The sequence below is a fragment of the Elgaria multicarinata genome, chromosome 10 (assembly GCF_023053635.1).
Source record: "Elgaria multicarinata webbii isolate HBS135686 ecotype San Diego chromosome 10, rElgMul1.1.pri, whole genome shotgun sequence".
NCBI classification, from domain to species: Eukaryota; Metazoa; Chordata; class Lepidosauria; order Squamata; family Anguidae; genus Elgaria; species Elgaria multicarinata.
Window position 1 is genome coordinate 94,421,023 of NC_086180.1, and position 21,228 is coordinate 94,442,250.

General features: G+C 44.7%; 1 protein-coding gene across 2 annotated transcripts in view; it reads left to right on the forward strand.

The window, feature by feature from the left end:
- Positions 1–21,228, forward strand: part of HTT (huntingtin) — a 454,111-nt gene that overhangs the window by 351,687 nt on the left and 81,196 nt on the right. For both annotated transcript variants that reach the window (XM_063135886.1, XM_063135887.1), the window contains exons 53-55: positions 3,506–3,632; positions 14,719–14,819; positions 19,261–19,415. In XM_063135886.1, coding sequence (XP_062991956.1) covers positions 3,506–3,632; positions 14,719–14,819; positions 19,261–19,415 — 383 coding nt within the window. The remainder of the gene's footprint in view (positions 1–3,505; positions 3,633–14,718; positions 14,820–19,260; positions 19,416–21,228) is intronic.

Here is a 21,228-nt window from a genome sequence, read left to right on the forward strand (position 1 = left end):
ATTGCTGAGTACAGAGTACATTCAGCAATCAGGCCATACCCCCTTCAGGTACTGCAGCAACTCTCCACACCCACCCCTTCCCTGCTTAACTCAGCACTCAGGAGCACATGGCAAGCACACGGCCTCTTTGAATTGGCAACCTCCTGGATTTCCTTGAGGCTTCTCCTCTTCCCCTACACTCCCCCTGTCAAACTCCTGTTTGCTCTTCCTATTCGCTCTCTCTCTGTTCGCTCACTCTCTGGGAAGTGGCTTACTTTTCTAGCTTCTACTTGAGCTGGGCCAGCTGCTCTTCCCTGCTTCTGCTCAGCTACAAGTTAGGAAGCAGAACAGGCCTGTCCGCGGAAACTTCCTGCTCAAGCTAAGCGCCACCACTTTATGAGCCTGAGGTGAGGGCAAATACCACCTTTCTACAAACTATGTGGAGAAAGGGGTTAAACAAGAATAATTTCAGGATTTATTTATTTATTTATTTATTTATTACATTTTTATACCGCCCAATAGCCGAAGCTCTCTGGGCGGTTCACAAAATAAAATAAAGCACTGTGAATTATATGTACTGATGGTGAATTAATGTCAAAATGGGTGTTATATGTATATAACTGCAGATGATAAATGCCAAGGAGACATGTGGGATTTTTTGTGGTAGTAAAATAAACTGAATAAAAATTTATTTCAATGTTCACAAACTTGTTTCATAATTAAACTTTTCAGACCCTTGTTAAAATCTCTCATCCAATCCTTTCTCTCTTCTCATACACACTTTCCTTTCTTTCACACCTTCACTCTTGAACTTTCTTTATTATCAGGATTGGTTAATACACACCAACTGACTATTTGCACACTACACTCAAAAGACAACCCTCTTTACCCTGATCCTCTAATTCTCCCTCTAACCAAAATACTTTAAAAACACCCCCAAATCCCCTCAGTCATTCCCTTATATATCCTCCTGCCCCCTCCTAAGATATTCAATCTCCACCCACTCAGGTCAACTTTCTAAACACAATAGACTTACAAATCCCTAGACATATATTAGGGAACTGACTTGTGGGGCGTAACGTCACAGCAGGGTGGGGGAGGATTGGAACATGAGGCATCGGGGTGGTGGGCATGCAATAGGCAGGTGTCAGTGAGCTGAGCAGAGGAGTACATTGGGGGCAGGCAGGTGCTGAAGAAGACACAGGTGCTATCACTCACAAAGAACATCAGGGGGAGAGATGGCTCAACCATGCGGGGGCCTTGGACATGAGCTGCAGGCACCATAGTGATAAATTTGAAGGTTGGGCTGGGGAAGGGGGTGGCAGGAGGAGCAGGCACGGTTGAGCAGAAGTGCATGGGGGAGTGAGGAGGGGGCAGGCACTGTGAGCACCATAGCAATGGACTCGGCAGCTGGGGAATGAGGTGGCTGCCCTGAGAAGCTACTTGCGACTTGGTGAGGAGTTGTGGGATTGTGCCCAAACTTCCCAGGCAGGCTGCCTGGGTGGGAAGTAAATGGCGTCATGAAAGCCCTCACCCTTACAGGTGGGGACAGGAAGATCATGAACGCCCCCAAAGTTCATATTGAAAACCAGACAGATAATGAAAATGAAAACAGACCAATGGGAGAAGGTTGGTGACATTGTGGCACATGGGGCTGCTGGTGGGACAGATTTTGGGCAGCAAGGCCTGATGGGATACAAGTGGGAGGATTGAGAGGGGGAGGGTAAGAGTTAGTCAACTCACCATTGACTAATAATTCACTCACGGTTGGGTATTTATCTAATCGTGTGGGTAGTACGCACAAAATAATCAACTGTGACTTGACTATTTACCCACCATTGACTATTGTGGCATCTGAACTCAAGTCCATGTAAACCCAAAAGGGTTGAGATCCACATTTAAGTTTCTCAAAGAAAAAATTATATACAAATCTGTTGGTATTTATTTTCTCTCTTCTTTTTTAATAATTTTGTAGTTGTGGTTGACATTTCACAATAAAAATGATTTAAAACCGTGTTTAACTTTCTCACAAGGAAACCTTCAGGATTTGACATTGCAGACAGTTACTCCAGAGGTTTGCATGAGAAGTTAGATTTGTCAGCATATAAATACATAGATTACATTTTTTGACTAACACTTAGTAATTTTACTGTTTTGAGAGATTTCACTGCCTTTAGGATTAGTGAATTGTTTCTTTTCAGTGAAAATTGTCAGCAATTTGTAATGAGTAAATAGATAACATCCATTTCCATTTGAAGTAATTATATGGAAGTCACAAGTGTTTCTTTAAAAATACCCTCGTCTTAAAGGACATTGCAGCTGATATAAATTGAGGGTAATTTTAGGTGTGTCTAGTTAATAAGTATAGTTCCACTCACAGTAGCTTGCGGTAAGTTGGCTTCTGTAGTTTCTCCAGCTTTCAGGATTGGCCTTTCTACAAAATGCTTCCTACAACATACACACACACTCTTCTACTTAATATTGTACTGCATTGGTCTTCAACTGGTGGGTCATGAGCTCGGTTCAGATGGGTTGCGGCAAAGCTGTTGCCACCGTCTTGGGCATGAAAAAAATTGTGAAAGTGGGTCCCATGTTGCAGGTTGGGAGTCTGAGGTGGGTCTTGGGTCTGGACCAGTTGAAGACCACTGTCATACTCTGCAGAAGCTGTTTTTGGAGACAAGTGCTTCAGTACACACTTCCTCCCTCTTAAACTCAGCCATCATCCCATCATAGTAATTAGATTACCTTGTGCCTGTCCCATTATTGGATGCCTCTTCACCCCAAACTGAGAACTGAACATTAGCCAGTTATCATGAAAGTTCTTTCTGGTTTGATGTGATAGAAGCATCCAAAACGCACACTATTGCAGGTAGCTGAGTCACATTCCAACTTTTCCCCTGTATATTTTTATATTTATTTATTTAAGGATTTTTATGCCGCCATTCAGCCAAAAAAGGCTCTCATGGCGGCTTACAAAAGTATTTCTTGACAGTCCCTGCCCACAGGCTTACAATCTAAAAGACATGACACAAAAGGAAAGGGGATTGGGAGGGAGGAGGAGGAGGGGGGAAAGGAAAGCAAATTCAGGCACTACAATCTTAGTTGGAAAGTTCAGCAGTTACAGTTGACAGCAGGAGGGAGGGGGCTCTCAGCTGGAGCTGGACCCAGGCACGGTGGAGAGGTGCCTGGCTGCTGCTTCCTCCCTCACTGGTGGCCTCTGTATACCTTGTGAGCTCCTCAGATCACTTTCTGTCTCAAGTTTAGCCATACAATGGAACCGGGGGAAGAGTCAGAGAGTACTGAACATAATGTAAAGTTCTTTCAATGAGTGATTCCTGCCTTTCTTGGGCGATAGGGGAAGTTAACCAATTGTTCAATGCCTCCATCACACCAAACCAGAAAGAACCTTTATGGTAAGTGACCGATGTTCTGATCTCTTGTGTCAAGCAAAAAGTTGGAATATCAAGCAAAACACTGCCTCTCATATACAAGATATTTATATTTTTCTTTGTGTGTGCTGTAACAGGTCTGGAAACTGGGTTGGTCTCCAAAGCCTACAGGAGATTTTGGCACAACTTTCCCAGAAATACCTGTAGACTTTCTTCAAGAGAGAGAAGTATTCAAGGAGTTTATCTATCGAATTAACACATTGGGTAGGTTGATAAAATTGAGTTGAATTGACAGCTTTCTATTAATTACTTTTTAAAACTGTTTTTGATAGGCTAAAGTTATTTTAAATTGTCTTAGAAAGCCATAGCTGTGAGCTGCTAACCTTGAGTTATGCAAATATTCTGGAGTCAGAGGCCTGACACTGAATTACGTTTGCTGATCTGCTACACTGTAAAAAACAGCATTTGGGGTATCTTATTGGGTCAGATTCTGAATACAGTACATAACCTTTATAGTGCTATGTTTATCATTTTTCAACACTGAGAAGGTTTATCATAGGTCTTCCCTGCATATCCAAAAGAAACCTTTAAAGGCGCGTCCCTGTGTGATCCACTCTGGGTACTAAAGAGCAGGAGGCACAACACATCTCAGCATCATGGGGCATTTTCACATGTCTAGCTAAGGCTTCAGGGGAGGGAGGGAAGGAGGATGGGACGGCCACAGAATTTGCCATATGCCTATACCCCCCTGACCCCTCCTCAACCCTGGGAACACACTTTTTCCCCATCTCCATTTTCCAAGTGTGGAGAGGTAACCGGTGCAATTCTCTCTGTGCTGGCTATGAGGTGGAGAGGAAGGGGGCTGGACGTGTAGTTTCCTGGCTCCAAGATCAGAGCCCTGTTGTCCGACATCATAGCCAAGAAACCGAAAAATTCTATGTCCCCCAGATGCTGGGAGGCATAGGATTGCTCTCTAACTCCATTTTATAGAGTCTAAAGTAATTTTGAAATCAAAACTGAATGATCATGTTGTTATTTTATAAAACTGCAAGAAATTTTATTTGTAATTTAAACGAACAGGCTACTTTAAAAGAAAGGTTCATTTCGGAATGCTTACAAAAAGGTGAGGGTGTCGGTAGCAAAATTTCTCCCTGGCGAGAGAGAACACAGCTGGAAGTTTTATCGTGCACAGTGGAAACCACAGATAGGCTTTAGACAAATCACAGCAGACAGCAGTTTCTTCAATAACGATTTATTGAGGCATAAAGCTTAGTTACTCAAAGATATATATACAGCACAGCAATCCATTACATACTCACAACATCACGGATACAGGATAGAAGGAAGATGAGAGAGATTTCTGTACAAGACTTATATACAACATATTATCTATACAGACAATTTAGCCCTAATTGGCAATCAAGCCACTCCTGCCAAGACTCTGATTGTTAACCTTGACATTTCAAGTTGGCTGATGAAACGTCCTGTAAACCTTATATCAGGAGGGTGAGTCTAAAACTGTGGACAATGGAAATCCAATCCCGAACAGAGGGCAGGGGACCTTTTCATTAACCCTAATGTGAATGAACAAGTTGGAATGTGAATGAAGGTATAATTTGTACATTTCAGGTAGTCCCATTTGTAAGTAGTCTCTTTTTTGTCCCACCTCATGTAAAACCTGAAACAAGACTGCATAAGATTGGATGAGACATTCCTAATGTTCTTCAGTTGAATGAAGTTGAAGCAGGGGCCTCAGGTGTTATTGTGTTTTCTTCCTCCAGTGTAAAGATTTCAAAAATTTACCTTGAAATTCTAGGTAATTAAGTGGTGTGATTTTTTTAATCACTGGAATTTCAAGGTAAGTTTTTAAAGGTGGCAACGGTTGTTCAGGGGGCCTACAAACAATTACAGCAGAAGGGAGGACTTCCCTTTGCTCATGCACTTTTCTGTGCTCTCTGTCTCTCAAGGGTTTCATTTCTCTGCATCTATACGGGCACACAGCACAGGCAGCACAGACACCTACATAGATCCAAAATCAGGTCTGAAGGGGCGTGATGTAGCTCTAATGCAGCTCTGTAAGCTGCCTGGGTAGGAGACTGCTTGGGAACTAGCTGTGGGGTCTGTGGTGTTTCATACATTGTATCCTTGTTGTCATTCATTTATTGTACTTGTTGAGAGTGTTTTGATTAGTTATTTATTATTTTTAGTTGAAATTATCTCATGTTTGTTTATTTATTTATTTAAACTTCCATCATGACTTACTTTCAGTGTATTTAATTTTAATAGGATGTGATTTTTGTTGTATATTATGTTGTCATTTCTGTGGCCTTGAGTACAGCAAGACAATAGAAAGACAAAATGAAAATGAAATGTTAACTGCTCTGAGCTTCTAATAATTAAATTCACCCATAATATTGGGATACATTCATTCCATTCAGTCCTCCACTTACAGGGAGTTCAACGTTTTGCCTAGCAAGCAAAGCTACTATTTCTGTAATTGTAGCAGCTGGGTCAGGGTACTGATTATTTTCATAGTACAAAGTTGGTCAGAACGGTTGAAGAAAGGAGTCAAGTATATCTTTACTTGACTTTGCATAATATTTGTGGATAAAAGTATCCTATGTCAGTTTGGACAGAGGAGCAGACTTCAAGACATTTTTTGTCTTATTTCCACCATATTTTATTACTTAAAAAGGCACAAGAGTCGAGTTGCAAAAAAGGGTTCTACCTGACCTTCAAACTTCCATTGCTTATAAGAATTACACCTTAGATAATAACATGAAACTATTCATGTTATTACCCAGTGAGGCAGGCCCAGGTTGAGACCGTTGAGGGCACCTTTACTGTTGCAGATTTGGTGGGCAGTCGGGCACCCGGAGCTCAGCAGAGGTGAGGCATCCACAGATCAAAATGTGGGAAAGGAGGGGTCAGTCAAAGCAGCCCACAGGGCAAAACAGAACATAACAGAAGCTTTTTCATGGGTGATGGTCATCCTTAGAGAAAAACTCTCATGACCAACAGTGAGGTGCCAGTCGAGAGAGAGGCTCTCTTCTTTGCGGATGCCCTGTTGCTGCAGATGTTGGAACCTGGCATGCCGTTGCTTTGCTACCCCTTCCCTTCCACTTCCCTTTGTTTAGTTGTGAGCTAGGCTCTCTCTGTACTGCTGGCATGCAATGCAGAACGTTTGAAGTGCGTGTCAGAGAAAAATAGATAGATTTGCAGCTTTGTCTGGCTGGCATATCTCTTAGGGAAGGAGTTAGACTGAAGACACAATTCAGAGATGGCTGTAACTGAGCCCTGAGAGGCTGGCATGCCACACAGAGCCTTTCAAGAGCATCTCAGAGCAAAGTGTTGGTGCCAGTGTTGGCTGGCTGGAAGCTTTGGCTGGCATCAGCTTCAGTCAGAGTCACAACTCAGAAAGAGCTGTAGCTTAGCCCTGAGAGGCTGGCGAAGCTATAAGTTGGCACCCTACCCCCGACCTCAGGGTACACATGCTCAGCCTGGCTGGACTGTCAGGAGACTTTGGCAGAGAGAGACAGAGAGATTGATTGAGGCTGGAGGCTTTGGTTTGGCTGCAATGACTTAGAGAGAGAGACACACACACACACATCAGAGGCTGCGCAGAAAACCCAGAGACACCTGTTGTAACTTAGCCCCATGGTGCTGGCATGCAACGCAGGGCATTAGAAAGAGAGTCTCAGAGTCGCAGGAAGTAGACAATTCAAAGTCAGGATGTGCGAAGTAGTGCCAACACACAAGCCTTGAGAAGCTAATGTATGCAAGTGAGATGTGTGAATGGGCAAAAAGTAGTGTCTGCCGTCCACAACACCCACCCTAATGTTAGAGTAAAAAAACTTCTGACAAACATACACAACTTTAAAAAAAGTAAAGAAATGTAAAAATAAAAAAGCCAGTTGGCAGCCTGCCCTATTAACAGCAGCAGCAGCCGCTTGCAGCAGAGAAAGGATGCTGGGCCCTCACTCCATCTGTGGGTCCAGCCTTGGGAAACCCAAGAGAGGGAGGTTTACTTTCAGAAACACCAGCTGCTCCACCAGCACAGGTTGCAGTGTGGTGAGGTGTGACAACATCGCCAAGCATGCTGAACACACACTCACTGGGAACACTGGATGGATGGCACGACAGGTATTCCCGAGCAACTGTCGCCAGATCCCCCCACATCTGGCTGTGGGCTGCCAAGTATGCCAGGGGGTTGCAGGGTGGATCCTCCTGGGGCTCTAGGAGGTAGGAGCTCACCGAGGCCTCCGCCAAATCCATACTGTGCAGTCTAGCCTCCTCCCCTGGGAGAGTTGGCAAAGATTCCAGCCACATCATCTCTGTCTTCCCCTACCTGCCCAGTTGCCAGCGGCCACTGTCCCACTGGCAGTGCTGCTGGGTGTCCTCTGTGTGGAGGAGAAGGGGAGAGTCGAAGCTCTGGCCGCCCGCTCCAGCACCTTCCAGCTGCACCCCCAGCCTGAGTTTTGGGCCTCCCTCACTTTCCCCACCAACTCCTCCTTCCAGTGGGCGAGAACAGAACTCCCACCCAGGCAAGCAGGCACCTGCCAATGTGGACCCTACCACCATCCCATCAAGTTTTGATTTGAGGGTCCGCATGAGGGGGTGCGCCTGGCTGAGGAGGGTAGTCGAAGAGCTCATGATCTCTGGTGCAGAGGACTGGTTCAAGCATAGAGACCAGCTGGGAAATGTGCTCCCAGTCACATCTGGTGAAGTTGGTGCTTCCACCGCCTTGGACACATGGTGAATCGCATCCTGTTGCTCAGCCAGCCGTCTGAGCATCAGGTACGTCGAATTCCACCATGTGGGGATATCCTGCAGCAGCCTGTGCTGTGGGAGGCTGAGCTCCACCTGCTCCTCCCTAAGCAGCTGACACTGCGGTGGAAATACCCTGCATGGCTCTATCAGGTGGCCGATAGAACGAATGCCGCTGGACAGGTTCCCCTGTCAGTTACCATGGATGAGCTGCTCCCTGCCAGACACCATGCTGTGTATGGCCCACTGAACCTCCAGCGACGTGTGTCGCTGCCCTGTCTCCATGGTCCCCTTCCTCTCCCACCAATGGCTGGTGAGGGAGAGGTATGCATGTCCTCCACCACAGCTGGACCAGATGTCTGTGGTGAAGTGGATGGATGCGCCCCAAGCACCCTCCAGCAGTTTCGCCATATGCTCCCTGCAGCCCCAATACAGGGATGGAAGGTGGTGCATGAGGGGACTTTGTATTGGGGGGTGGCACCAGAGCCATCAGGGAGGCCACTGTGGCTAATTGGTTAGCTGCAGATGTCAATCTCAAAGCTACTCCTCACCCCCTCAGCATCTTCCTTATATGGAGAAGACTTCAGCTAAGTGCAGCAACACCGTTTAAAGTCAAAACAAACCACAGAAAGCCTTAAAAAAAGTCAAATACCTTTGAAGCAGTTTGAAGCGCTACGTTTTGAAGGTGTTTGACACTTTTTAAACCATTCCTGCTCCACTCGGCAAATTCGAAGCTTCAACAGAGCTCCATCGAAGCTTCGAATTTGCTGAGCAGAGCGCACAGCTCTAATCAACACCATGGAGAGCACCTCTTCCATCTTGAATCAGCTGAGATGTTTAGGGCTTTTGCCTCCATCGCATATGTGGGGGTGATAAATAGGAACTCCTGAGGATAGTTCCCATTCATATGAATGTACCTGTTTGTGGTTGATTACTGCAGGCTGATTTTTCTTCTCCTTTTCATGTTCACGAAGTCAGTTGTTTTTTGTTTCATTGGAAAGTTATATCCATTGTTTAAAGGCATATGAAGAGGATGGCGGGTGTGTTTGTTGGTTTTTTCCCTTCAGGAAGGGTTGAGAAGCAGACTTGTTTTCCCAGCTGGTCTAGGAACTAGCATGGGTTCTCCCACTTGAAAGGTAGTAGCCCAGTTTTCATGATCACAGGGTGGTTAATATGCCACGGTGGCTTGTTAATCACCATGCCTGGGGAATTAGCATAATTACCCTCATCAGTGCAGCTTATTGTGTTGTGCAAACCCAACCAGAATCACTTGTTGCCATGAATAACAAGCTCACCCCCAAGGGCTGTTGTAGGGTTCTGGGTAGATTGATACCCATAGCAACAAACCACTGTTGCTGGGTTTGCACAACAAGACAAGTCAAGCTGACGAGGGTAATTATGCTAATCCCTCTGGCATGCTACCAACACATGCAAGGCACTAGCCCTAGGTGTAGAACGTCAACCGTGGCTTTCAGAGAACAGAAAAAATGTTTTTTTCCTTCCTTTTCCCCCTCTAGGAAAAGGAAAGGAATCTCTCATGCAAGCACTGAGTCATTACTGACTCTTGGAGGGACACCAGCTTTCGCGGACGTTTTCTTGACAGGCCTTATAGCGGGGTGGTTTGCCGTTGCCTTCCCCAGCCGTTATTCCCTTTCCCCCAGCTCACTGGGTACTCATTTTACCGACCTCGGGAGGATGGAAGGCTGAGTCGACCCGAGCTGGCTGCCTGAAACCAGCTTCCGCTGGGATCGAACTCAAGCCGTGGGGGGAGTTTCAGCTGCAGAAACTGCTGCTTTACCGCTCTGCGCCACACGAGGCTCAGTTTTCCCCCTCTAAGGATAGCTTTATTTTGTCAGTGCTATTTTAGGGGCCTTATTTTTCCATATAAATTAGTTGTAAAAACTTTGCTGTCCCTTCAGTCTAGATAAATTATCATTTTCAAGTTATGGAACCTATGGAAACATCTCTTTTTGTTCTTGCTTCAGTATGTAAAACTGTAAATACCTGAGTAAACTACTCTTGGAGCAGGGCAGGGTGTTATATATACAAGACTCTCCAGCTTGACAGAATCACTAATGGGGTAGAGCCCTGGAATTTGGTATGCACATAAATAAAAAATGCGCACTTCTGTACATTTCTTGCTCAAAACAAGGGATTGAAAGGTAGACCCCTAAATTGGTCAAGTTATTACCACCCTTAATAGGAAACTAAAATTTACTACAGATCTTGTACCCTTTGGTACAGCCAGCATTCCAACACAAAGCTACATGCAGGATGAAGAGTTTGAGGCATGGGACTTTGGCTGGCTCTTCACATGCTTGAATCAGATTAGGGTTTGAAAGAAGGGATACTCCTAGTAAAAGCTAGAACATGCATTTACAGTCGTGTGGAAAAGAAAGTACACCCTCTTGGAATTGTATGATTTTACATATCAGGACATAATAACAATCATCTGTTCCTTAGCAGGTCTAAAAATTAGGTAAACACAACCTCAGATGAACAACAACACATGACATATTACACCGTGTCATGATTTATTTAACAGAAATAAAGCCAAAATGGAGAAGCCATGTGTGAAAAAGTAAGTACACCTTATGATTCAATAGCTTGTAGAACCACCTTTAGCAGCAATAACTTGAAGTAATCATTTTCTGTATGACTTTATCAGTCTCTCACATCATTGTGGAGGAATTTTGGCCCACTCTTCTTTACAACATTGCTTCAGTTCATTGAGGTTTGAGGGCATTTGTTTATGCACAGCTCTCTTAAGGTCCCGCCACAGCATTTCAATCAGGTTGAGGTCTGGACTTTGACTGGGCCATTGCAACACCTTGATTCTTTTCTTTTTCAGCCATTCTGATGTAGATTTGCTGGTGTGCTTGGGATCATTGTCCTGTTGCATGACCCAATTTCAGCCAAGCTGTAGCTGTCGGACAGATGGCCTCACATTTGACTCTAGAATACTTTGGTATACAGAGGAGTTCATGGTCGACTCAATGACTGCAAGGTTCCCAGGTCCTGTGGCTGCAAAACAAGCCCAAATCATCACCCCTCCACCACAGTGCTTGACAGTTGGTATGGGGTGTTTTTGCTGATATGCTGTGTTTGGTTTTCGCCAAACGTGGTGCTGAGCATTATGGCCAAACATCTCCACTTTGGTCTCGTCTGTCCAAAGGACATTGTTCCAGAAGTCTTGTGGTTTGTTCAGATGCAACTTTGCAAACCTAAGCCATGCTGCCATGTTCTTTTTAGGTTGCTTTCTCCTGGCAACCCTTCCAAACAAACCATACTTGTTCAGTCTTTTTCTAATTGTACTGTCATGAACTTTAACATTTAACATGCTCACTGACGCCTATAGAGTCTGAGATGTAACTCTTGGGGTTTTTGCAATTTCTCTGAGCGTTGCACGGTCTGACCTTGGGGTGATTTTGCTGGGACGTCCTCTCCTGGGAAGATTGGCAACGGTCTTGAATGTTTTCCACTTTTGAATCATCTTTCTCACTGTAGAATGATGGACTTTAAATTGTTTGGAAATGGCCTTATAACCCTTCCCAGATTGATGGGCAGCAGCAATTGCTTCTCTAAGATCATTGCTGATGTCTTTCCTCCTTAGCATTGTGTTAACACACACCTGAATGCTCCAGGCCAGCAAACTGAAAAAAACTTTGGCTTTTATAGAGGTGGTCATACTTGCTGATGATCAATTATTTATATATTTATTATTTATTTATTACATTTCTATACTGCCCAATAGCCGGAGCTCTCTGGGCGGTTCACAAAAATTAAAAACATTCAAAGTATAAAACAACAGTATAAAACCATAATATAAAATACAATATAATTCAACCAGATAAAAACAGCAGCAATGCAAAATTACAAATTTAAAACCATGTTATTTAAAATTTATAGATTGTTAAATTGTTGGGAGAATAAAAAGGTCTTATTCTTGGGCCAGGACCTAGGAGGGCCAGGATCTCTTCTTGATCCTCCCAGAGTGCAGGACACGGAATAACGGGCTCAAGTTAAAGGAAGCCAGATTCCGACTGGACATCAGGAAAAACTTCCTGACTGTTAGAGCAGTGCGACAATGGAATCAGCTACCTAGGGAGGTTGTGGGCTCTCCCACACTAGAGGCATTCAAGAGGCAGCTGGACAACCATCTGTCAGGGATGCTTTAGGGTGGATTCCTGCATTGAGCAGGGGGTTGGACTCGATGGCCTTGTAGGCCCCTTCCAACTCTGCTATTCTATGATTCTATGATTCTATGATAGGTAGCTGATTCCATTGTCGCACTGCTCTAACAGTCAGGAAGTTTTTCCTGATGTCCAGCCGGAATCTGGCTTCCTTTAACTTGAGCCCGTTATTCCGTGTCCTGCACTCTGGGAGGATCGAGAAGAGATCCTGGCCCTCCTCTGTGTGACAACCTTTTAAGTATTTGAAGAGTGCTATCATGTCTCCCCTCAATCTTCTCTTCTCCAGGCTAAACATGCCCAGTTCTTTCAGTCTCTCTTCATAGGGCTTTGTTTCTAGACCTCTGATCATCCTGGTTGCCCTCTTCTGAAGACGCTCCAGCTTGTCTGCGTCCTTCTTGAATTGTGGAACCCAGAACTGGACGCAATACTCTAGATGAGGCCTAACCAGGGCTGAATAGAGAGGAACCAGTACCTCACGTGATTTGGAAGCTATACTTCTATTAATGCAGCCCAAAATAGCATTTGCCTTTCTTGCAGCCATATCGCACTGTTGGTTCATATTCAGCTTGTGATCTACAACAATTCCAAGATCTTTCTCGTTTGTAGTATTGCTGAGCCAAGTATCCCCCATCTTGTAACTGTGCATTTGGTTTCTATTCCCTAAATGTAGAACTTGGCATTTATCCCTATTAAATTTCATTCTGTTGTTTTCAGCCCAGCACTCCAGCCTATCAAGATCACTTTGAAGTTTGTTTCTGTCTTCCAGGGTATTAGCTATCCCACCCAATTTTGTGTCATCTGCAAATTTGATCAGCGTTCCCTGTACCTCCTCGTCCAAATCATTAATAAAAATGTTGAAGAGCACTGGTAGCCTCCTGGTAGCCACCTGCCTCACTTCCTTTGGCAGGGGCTCACGGAGAAGGACCCCTGAGGATGACCTTAGGGTCCAGGCAGGTACATATGGGAGGAGGCGTTCCTTCAGATAACCTGGCCCCAAGCCGTTTAGGGCTTTAAATGTTAATACCAGCACTTTGAATCGGGCCCGGACCTGGACTGGCAGCCAATGAAGCTGGAAAAGGACTGGCGTAATGTGGTCTCGTCGGCCAGTCCCTGTTAGTAAGCGTGCTGCCCTGTTTTGCACCAGTTGAAGTTTCCGGACCGTTTTCAAAGGCAGCCCCACGTATAATGCATTGCAGTAATCCAAACGAGAGGTTATCAGAGCATGGATAACTGTAGCTAAGCTATCTCTGTCCAGATAAGGGCGCAGCTGGTATATCAGCCTGAGCTGATAAAAGGTGCTCTTTGCCGCTGAGTTCACCTGTGCCTCAAGTGACAGTTCTGGATCCAAGAGCACCCCCAAACTACGGACCCGATCCTTTAGGGGGAGTGCACCCCCGTCCAGGACAGGGCAAACATCACCTCGCCGGACAGAAGAACCACCCGCTAACAGTACCTCCGTCTTGTCTGGATTGAGTTTCAGTTTATTAGCCCTCATCCAATCCATTACTGTGCCCAGAACAGCCACTGCCTCACCTGGGTTTGATGAAAAGGAAAGGTAGAGCTGGGTATCATCTGCATATTGATGACACCTCAGTCCACATCTCCGGATAACCTCCCCCAGCGGCTTCATGTATATGTTAAACAGCATAGGGGATAAGATAGAGCCCTGTGGAACCTCATGGCTTAGGTGCCATGGCACAGAGCAATAATCCCCCAGCACCACCTTCTGGAATCGGCCATTCAAGTAGGAGCGGAACCACTGCAACGCAGTACCTCCAACTCCCAGCTCAGACAACCTATCCAGAAGGATACCATGGTCGATGGTATCGAAGGCCGCTGAGAGGTCTAGGAGAACCAACAGGGTCGCACACCCCCTGTCTCTCTCCTGACAGAGGTCATCCCACGGACATTTGATTAGCAGCACCTGTCTGCTACTTAGCATCTTAATTCCTATGGAAGCAGTAAAGGTGTACTTACTTTTTCACACATGGCTTCTCCATTTTTGCTTTACTTCTGTTAAATAAATCATGACACGGTGTAATATGTCATGTGTTGTTCATCTGAGGTTGTATTTACCTAATTTTTAGACCTGCTTAGGAACAGATGATTGTTATTATGTCCTGATATGTAAAATCATACAGTTCCAAGAGGGTGTACTTTCTTTTTCACATGACTGTATATTTGTAGAATGCAAGTTTTGTAACTAAATTATATATACAAAGGGGCTTTACAGATAAATTGCAGCCCTCCCATTTCCCCCACCCCTTGCAGATAGCCATATTTAGCTTGCAGGGATTTCTAAAAAGTATTCTATAAATACATGTGTTGAAATCAAAATGTGTCACTACTTTTCTCTGATTTAAAAGTCAATGGTATGATTTTTCCCTTAGGGTGGACAAGCCGCATGCAGTTTGAAGAGACTTGGGCTACTCTGCTTGGGGTCCTTGTTACACAGCCAATTGTAATGGAACAAGAGGAGAATCAGCAAGAGGTAAGGCATTTATTTCTTTACAAGTATTTATAAATTGTCTCTTAATTACCTGATATGTTAACTTCAGTTTGTACTATGAATATAGTTCCCACTACATAGCTTTATCTCTCCTCTCTCATCTCACACTATTGCCCCGCTCGTGCTCTCCGCTCCTCTGATGCCATGCTTCTCGCCTGCCCAAGGATCTCCACTTCCCTTACTCGGCTTCGTCCTTTTTCTTCTGCTGCCCCTTACGCCTGGAACGCTCTTCCAGAACACTTGAGAACTACTAACTCAATCACAGCTTTTAAAACTCAGCTAAAAACTTTTCTTTTCCCTATAGCTTTTAAATATTGAGTTTGTTCTGACTCTATACTGTTAGCTTCACCCCACCCGGTGCCTGTTTACACTTCCCTGTGCCTGTCTGCATTCTCTTTATTATTATTATTATTATTATTTATTTATATAGCACCATCGATGTACATGGTGCTGTACAGATAACACAGTAAATAGCAAGTCCCTGCCGCATAGGCTTACAATCTAATAAAGTTGTAGTAAACAATAAGGAGGGAAAGAGAATGCAAACAGGCACAGGGAAGTGTAAACAGGCACCGGGAAGGGTGAAGCTAACAGTATAGAGTCAGAACAAACTCAAAGTTTAAAAGCTATAGGGAAGAGAAAAGTTTTTAGCTGTGTTTTAAAAGCTGTGATTGAGTTGGTAGTTCTCAGGTGTTCTGGAAGAGCATTCCAGGCATGAGGGGCAGCAGAGGAAAATGGACGAAGCCGAGCAAGGGAAGTAGAGACCCTTGGGCAGGCAAGAAGCATGGCATCAGAGGAGCGAAGAGCACGAGCGGGGCAATAGTGTGAGATGAGAGAGGAGAGATAGGCAGGAGCTAGACCGTGAAAAGCTTTGAAGGTCAACAGGAGAAGTTTATATTGGATTCTGGAGTGAATTGGGAGCCAATGAAGAGATTTCAGAAGCGGAGTGACATGGTCAGAGCGGCGGGCCAGGAAGATGATCTTAGCGGCAGAGTGGTGGACAGAAACCAGCGGACTGATGTGAGATGAGGGGAGGCCAGAGAGGAGGAGGTTGCAGTAGTCCAACCGAGAGATAACCAGTGCGTGAACGAGAGTCTTGGCAGAAGAGACAGACAAAAATGGTCGAATCCTGGCAATATTATACAGGAAGAAACGACAAGATTTAGCTACTGCCTCGATATGAGGAATAAAGGAGAGCGAGGAATCAAATATAAAGCCAAGGCTACGAGTTTCCTTGACCGGAGTAAGCGTGACATCGTTGACAGTAAGAGAGAATGAGAGATGAGGAGAAGGTTTAGGAGGAAAAACAAGCAGTTCAGTTTTTGCCATATTGAGTTTCAAACGGCGATGAAGCAGCCAGGCTGAGATATCTGAAAGACATGCTGAGATACGATCGTGGACATCAGGAGAAAGTTCCGGAGATGAGAGGTATAGTTGTGTGTCATCGGCATACAGGTGATATTGGAGGCCATGAGATTGAATAAGTTTACCCAAGGGCAGCATGTATAGAGAAAACAGCAGCGGGCCAAGCACCGAGCCTTGCGGAACCCCTACTGAAAGGGGAAAGGAGGAGGACGAGCTGCCGTTAGCCGACACGCTGAAAGAGCGACCCTCTAGATAGGAGGCGAACCAGTTATAGACAGAGCCACAGAGCCCAAGGTCATGGAGGGAATCTAAGAGAAGATCGTGATCAACCGTGTCAAAGGCTGCAGTTAGATCAAGGAGAATAAGGACGGAATAATGGCCCTTAGACTTGGCAGTGAGAAGATCATTGGTGATCTTGGTAAGGGCTGTTTCAGTGGAATGCAAAGGACGGAATCCAGATTGAAAGGGATCCAGAGCAGAGTTACTAGAGAGAAAGTCAAGACAGCGAGAGTAGACCACACGTTCCAGAATCTTTGAGACAAGGGGCAACAGAGAGACAGGTCGGTAGTTAGACAGAGAAAGTCGATCAAGAGTGGGTTTTTTGAGAATGGGAGAGACGGTAGCATGTTTAAAAGCAGAGGGAAATGAGCCAGAGGACAGAGAAGAATTAATGATGTGAAGCAAGGACGGGAGGATAGCGGGGATAAGATTAATAAAGACGCGAGAGGGAATTGGATCACGGGAACAAGTGGAAGGCTTCGACGAGCGCAGTATTTTAGACAGTTCATCAGCTGAGACTGAGGGGAACGCGGAGAGAGTTGCAGGAGGAACTGACAGGTGAGGCACAGGAGCTGGGAGCGGAGCAGAGCTGGCCAGATCGGAGCGAATAGTTTGGATTTTAGCATTGAAGAAAGAGGCAAAGTCATTGGCAGACAGAGAGGCGGGGAGAGATGGTGGATTAGGTTTCAGGAGAGAATTGAAGGACTTGAAGAGCCGCTGAGGGTGTCTAGCATTTGACTGGATCAGCGTTGAGTAGTGCTGCTGTTTGGCCAGTGAAATGGCAGAAGAGAAAGAGGAGAGAACAAATTTGTAATGGACAAAGTCCGCCCAGTCCCTGGTCTTACGCCACAGGCGTTCGGCTGCCCGGGAGCAAGAGCGAAGGTAGCGGAGGAAAGAGGTGAGCCACGGTTGGGGTTGAGAGGGGCGAACTATCCGAGTTGTAGATGGAGCAAGATTATCAAGAGTTGAAGACAATGTGGAGTTAAAGGAGGAGACGGCTGAGTCCAAGGAGACGGCTGTGAAGACAGAAGGAAGAGAGGAGGCTAGAGACTGAGAGAAAGCCTCATAGTTGATAGAATGCAGGTCACGACAAGGGCATGAAGCAGGACGTGAAGGAGGGGGATTGTGAGTAATATTGAAAGAGACTAGATGATGATCTGACAGAGGAAAGTCAACAATAGAAAAGTCCAGGACAGAGCAGTTCCGAGTGAGGACAAGATCCAGACAGTGTCCAAGGGAATGTGTGGGTGCTTCAGAGCAGAGCTTGAGATCGTAAGAGGAAGATAAGGAGCGAAATCGTAGAGCTGCAGCATCGTGAGGGTCATCCACATGGATATTGAAGTCACCCAAGATCAGAGTAGGAGAGTTGTCAGAGAGAAGAAAGGACAGCCATGAGTCCAGATCAGAGAGAAATTTAGAGGATGAGCCAGGGGGGTGGTATAGAACTGCAACCCGCAGTCGCAGCGGAGCGAAGAGTCTCACCACATGTGCCTCAAAGGAGGAGAAACAGTGTGAAGGTGGAATGGGAAGAGGCTGGAACTGGCACAAACTCGATAATAAAAGACCCACACCACCACCTCGACCCTCTGGGCGACTCGAGTGAGAGAAAGAGAGTCCTCCATGAGAGAGGGCAGCTGAGGTGGCGGTATCATGGGCAGGAAGCCAGGTTTCAGTTAGAGCAAGGAGGTGAAGGGGTCTAGAGAAAAACAAGTCCTGGATGACAGGGGCCTACAACTTTATTAGATTGTAAGCCTATGCGGCAGGGTCTTGCTATTTACTGTGTAATCTGTACAGCACCATGTACATTGATGGTGCTATATAAATAAATAAATAATAATAATAATAATAAATTAATTTATCATTTCAGATTCCTTTTTTTAATTATTCATTCAGCATTAGTCAAATAGGGTTGAACATGGAGGAGTAAGGCTCTCTCTTGAATGCAGAGACTCTCTACCTTTGCTAAAATGGAGCTTCCCAATGCCTGCACATGCACACTGCCTTCATGGAATTATGATAGCTAATAGCAGCATATAGGCATAAGACCTCAGCCCACTAGGGCTAGGAAATTAGGCTGAAATTCCTCACCAACACACAACTTGCGCCATATAACTCACACATTTTTTTCATGAGTTTCTACTTGCATCCTATATTCTAGCAGACTGAGTTGCAGGAGAGCAGGGAGCATTCCAGCCCTGCTGAAGACCTCACATTTGAAGTCTCCTCCTCCTCCTCTGGCTCTCACCACTGCCAGCATTCGAGTAAGCCGAGCTGAGGAAGAGCAGGGCCATTTCACCTGCCCTGTTAAAGAATTATTTTCCCCCTCCTCCTTCCCCATTCCTTTTCCATTGTGTATCTTGTCTTTTTAGATTTTAAGCCTACAGGCAAGGGATGTCTCATTTAACTGATTATATGTAAGTCACTAAAGGAGCCTTTTTTTGGCTGAGGAGCAACATAAAAATACTTCAAATTAATAGAATAAATACATTTTTAACAGAATTTAAGGGTTGTTTGTTTCTGTATCACCTGATAGCAAAAGCTCTCTGGGTAGGTCACTAAAATTAATACAGAAAGAACAGTGTTAAGGAGGAGCAGAACTTGGATATGGTAATTATTTTATGAAGTCAGGGTTTTACACTTCTCTGATCTTTAGCTAGAAATTAGAGCTATGTAACTCTGTTTAATTAGGCATGAAACTGTGGTTCTTTGTGACTTTTGCTTTTCTTATTGTAGAATGACACCCACAACTTTGGATTTTATGGTTTGTTTGTTTTTTCAGGAAGACACAGAAAGGACCCAAATAAATGTTTTAGCAGTTCAAGCCATTACGCTGTTGGTACTGAGTGCAATGACGATACCACATGCAGGCAATCCAGCTGTTAGCTGCTTGGAACAGCAACCTCGAAACAAAGCTTTAAAAGCTCTAGATACAAGGTATTTCACATGTTTGCTCTTCCTGCTTGTCTTTCGTAATACTTGAATTTTGACATAACTGAATCTCTTTCTGAATACTTCTAAAATTAGGTTTTGATAGCAAAGTACAAAAGAAAATAGAGCAATGCAACAAAGAACACAAAGTTCTGTTTTTTTAATTATTGTTGTTGTTGTTATTTATATATTGCTTTCCATAAAGCAATATATAAAGCACTGCTTACTTTTCAGGTAAACTAAATTATGGAGGCAACAAGAAAACCAGTCATGAGGCTATCTTATGCCAGAAAATGGGTGGTTTTTTCCCCCAGAATTTGTAAAGAAATAAGGAGGAAATCCTTCCTAGGACACTATTACCTTGTTGTTTGGATTTTTGCCAAAGGTTCTCTGTTTTTTCTCACCATTTGACAAGAAGATTTTTGAGAATGGTCAAGAATTTAGCTCCTCCAGTATGCTCCCAGTTCCCAGTTGGAGCTTGTCCGTAGTGCTCGGTGTACTGACAGCCAAACCCTTTGAACCAATGGCTTTAATAAACCTTTGACTTTTATCTTGGATGGTAGCATTCCTGGTGGCTATCGCCTCAGCACGCAGGTGAAGTGAGCTCTGTGCATTAAGGGTCACCCCCTTTGTACTATTTTTCATAAGGACAAGGTAGTTCTGAGCAGCGATAGAATTTTTTCCGCTAAAGTCATTTCTTCCTTTCATGTTAACCAAGATAAAATCTTACCTACATTTTTTCTTCCCCATCCTCGCCTTTGGAAGCGGCTGTGCATATCCTGGATGTCTTTGGCCTTTTATAGATCGCAAACAGAATCATTTTAGAAGTTGCAGAGAGGGCTCATATGCTATGGTGGGGTCAAGCAGGGAGAGCCAGTGTCCTCTCAGCACTTTGCATGCTGGGTTATGAATACAATTCAACTGGCATACTCTATCTCACGGCTACAAATCACGCTCAACCCAAGGAATGGTGATATTGGTCGCATTCAAAAGAAGAATCCCGTTGCCTGAACTACGTAGAGCAGCAACCTGGTCCCAACCATCAACCTTCATATGAGAGATGTCTTACCTCATCCTGTCGGACATGTGTATTGGGCATTTGCAAATGGAGATGGATCACTCTGGAAGACTAACAAAGCTGGGCTTACAAGAGTATTGGAAAAAATGTATCTCCAGCAGAAAATATACCAGGCCTGTCTACCTGCATTATTGATGTAATGAATTTGGTGCAGAAGATAAATGGCAAAAAAGAAGACTTTTGAACTGCTAGGAAAGCCAATGAAGAGGAAACTCTCTGGGAAAGAGTGACAGTTAGGAGCAGAAGAACTAGAAGGCATTCTGCACCGGTGGAACCATTAGAGTTAAGCAACCGCTTTCAGCTTCTGGAGGATGAGACTGAAGGACAGTTTGTAGAGGAAGAAGTACAGGAGACACCATGCAACAATGAACAAGAGGCAGAAGGTAGGTCAACCAAGAAGAAGAGAAGAGTAGTCGTTGTGGGAAACTCCCTGCTGCGTGGGATTGAAACCCAAGTATGCCTTGAAGACCCATGGACTCACCAGGTTCGCTGTCTCCCTGGAGCACAGATTAGAGATGTGACTGAAGGGTTACCGAAGCTCATAAAGTCCACGGACACATACCCCTTTCTTCTCATCCATGTGGGAACAAATGATGTCGCCAAGCAGAGCTATGAAGAAATAATTTCAGACTTTGAAGCTCTGGGAAGGAAACTGAAGAACTTTGGGGCTCAGGTAGTTTTCTCATCCATCCTCCCGGTTCTTGGAAGAGGATTAGAAAGGGAAAGAAAAATACTCTGGAT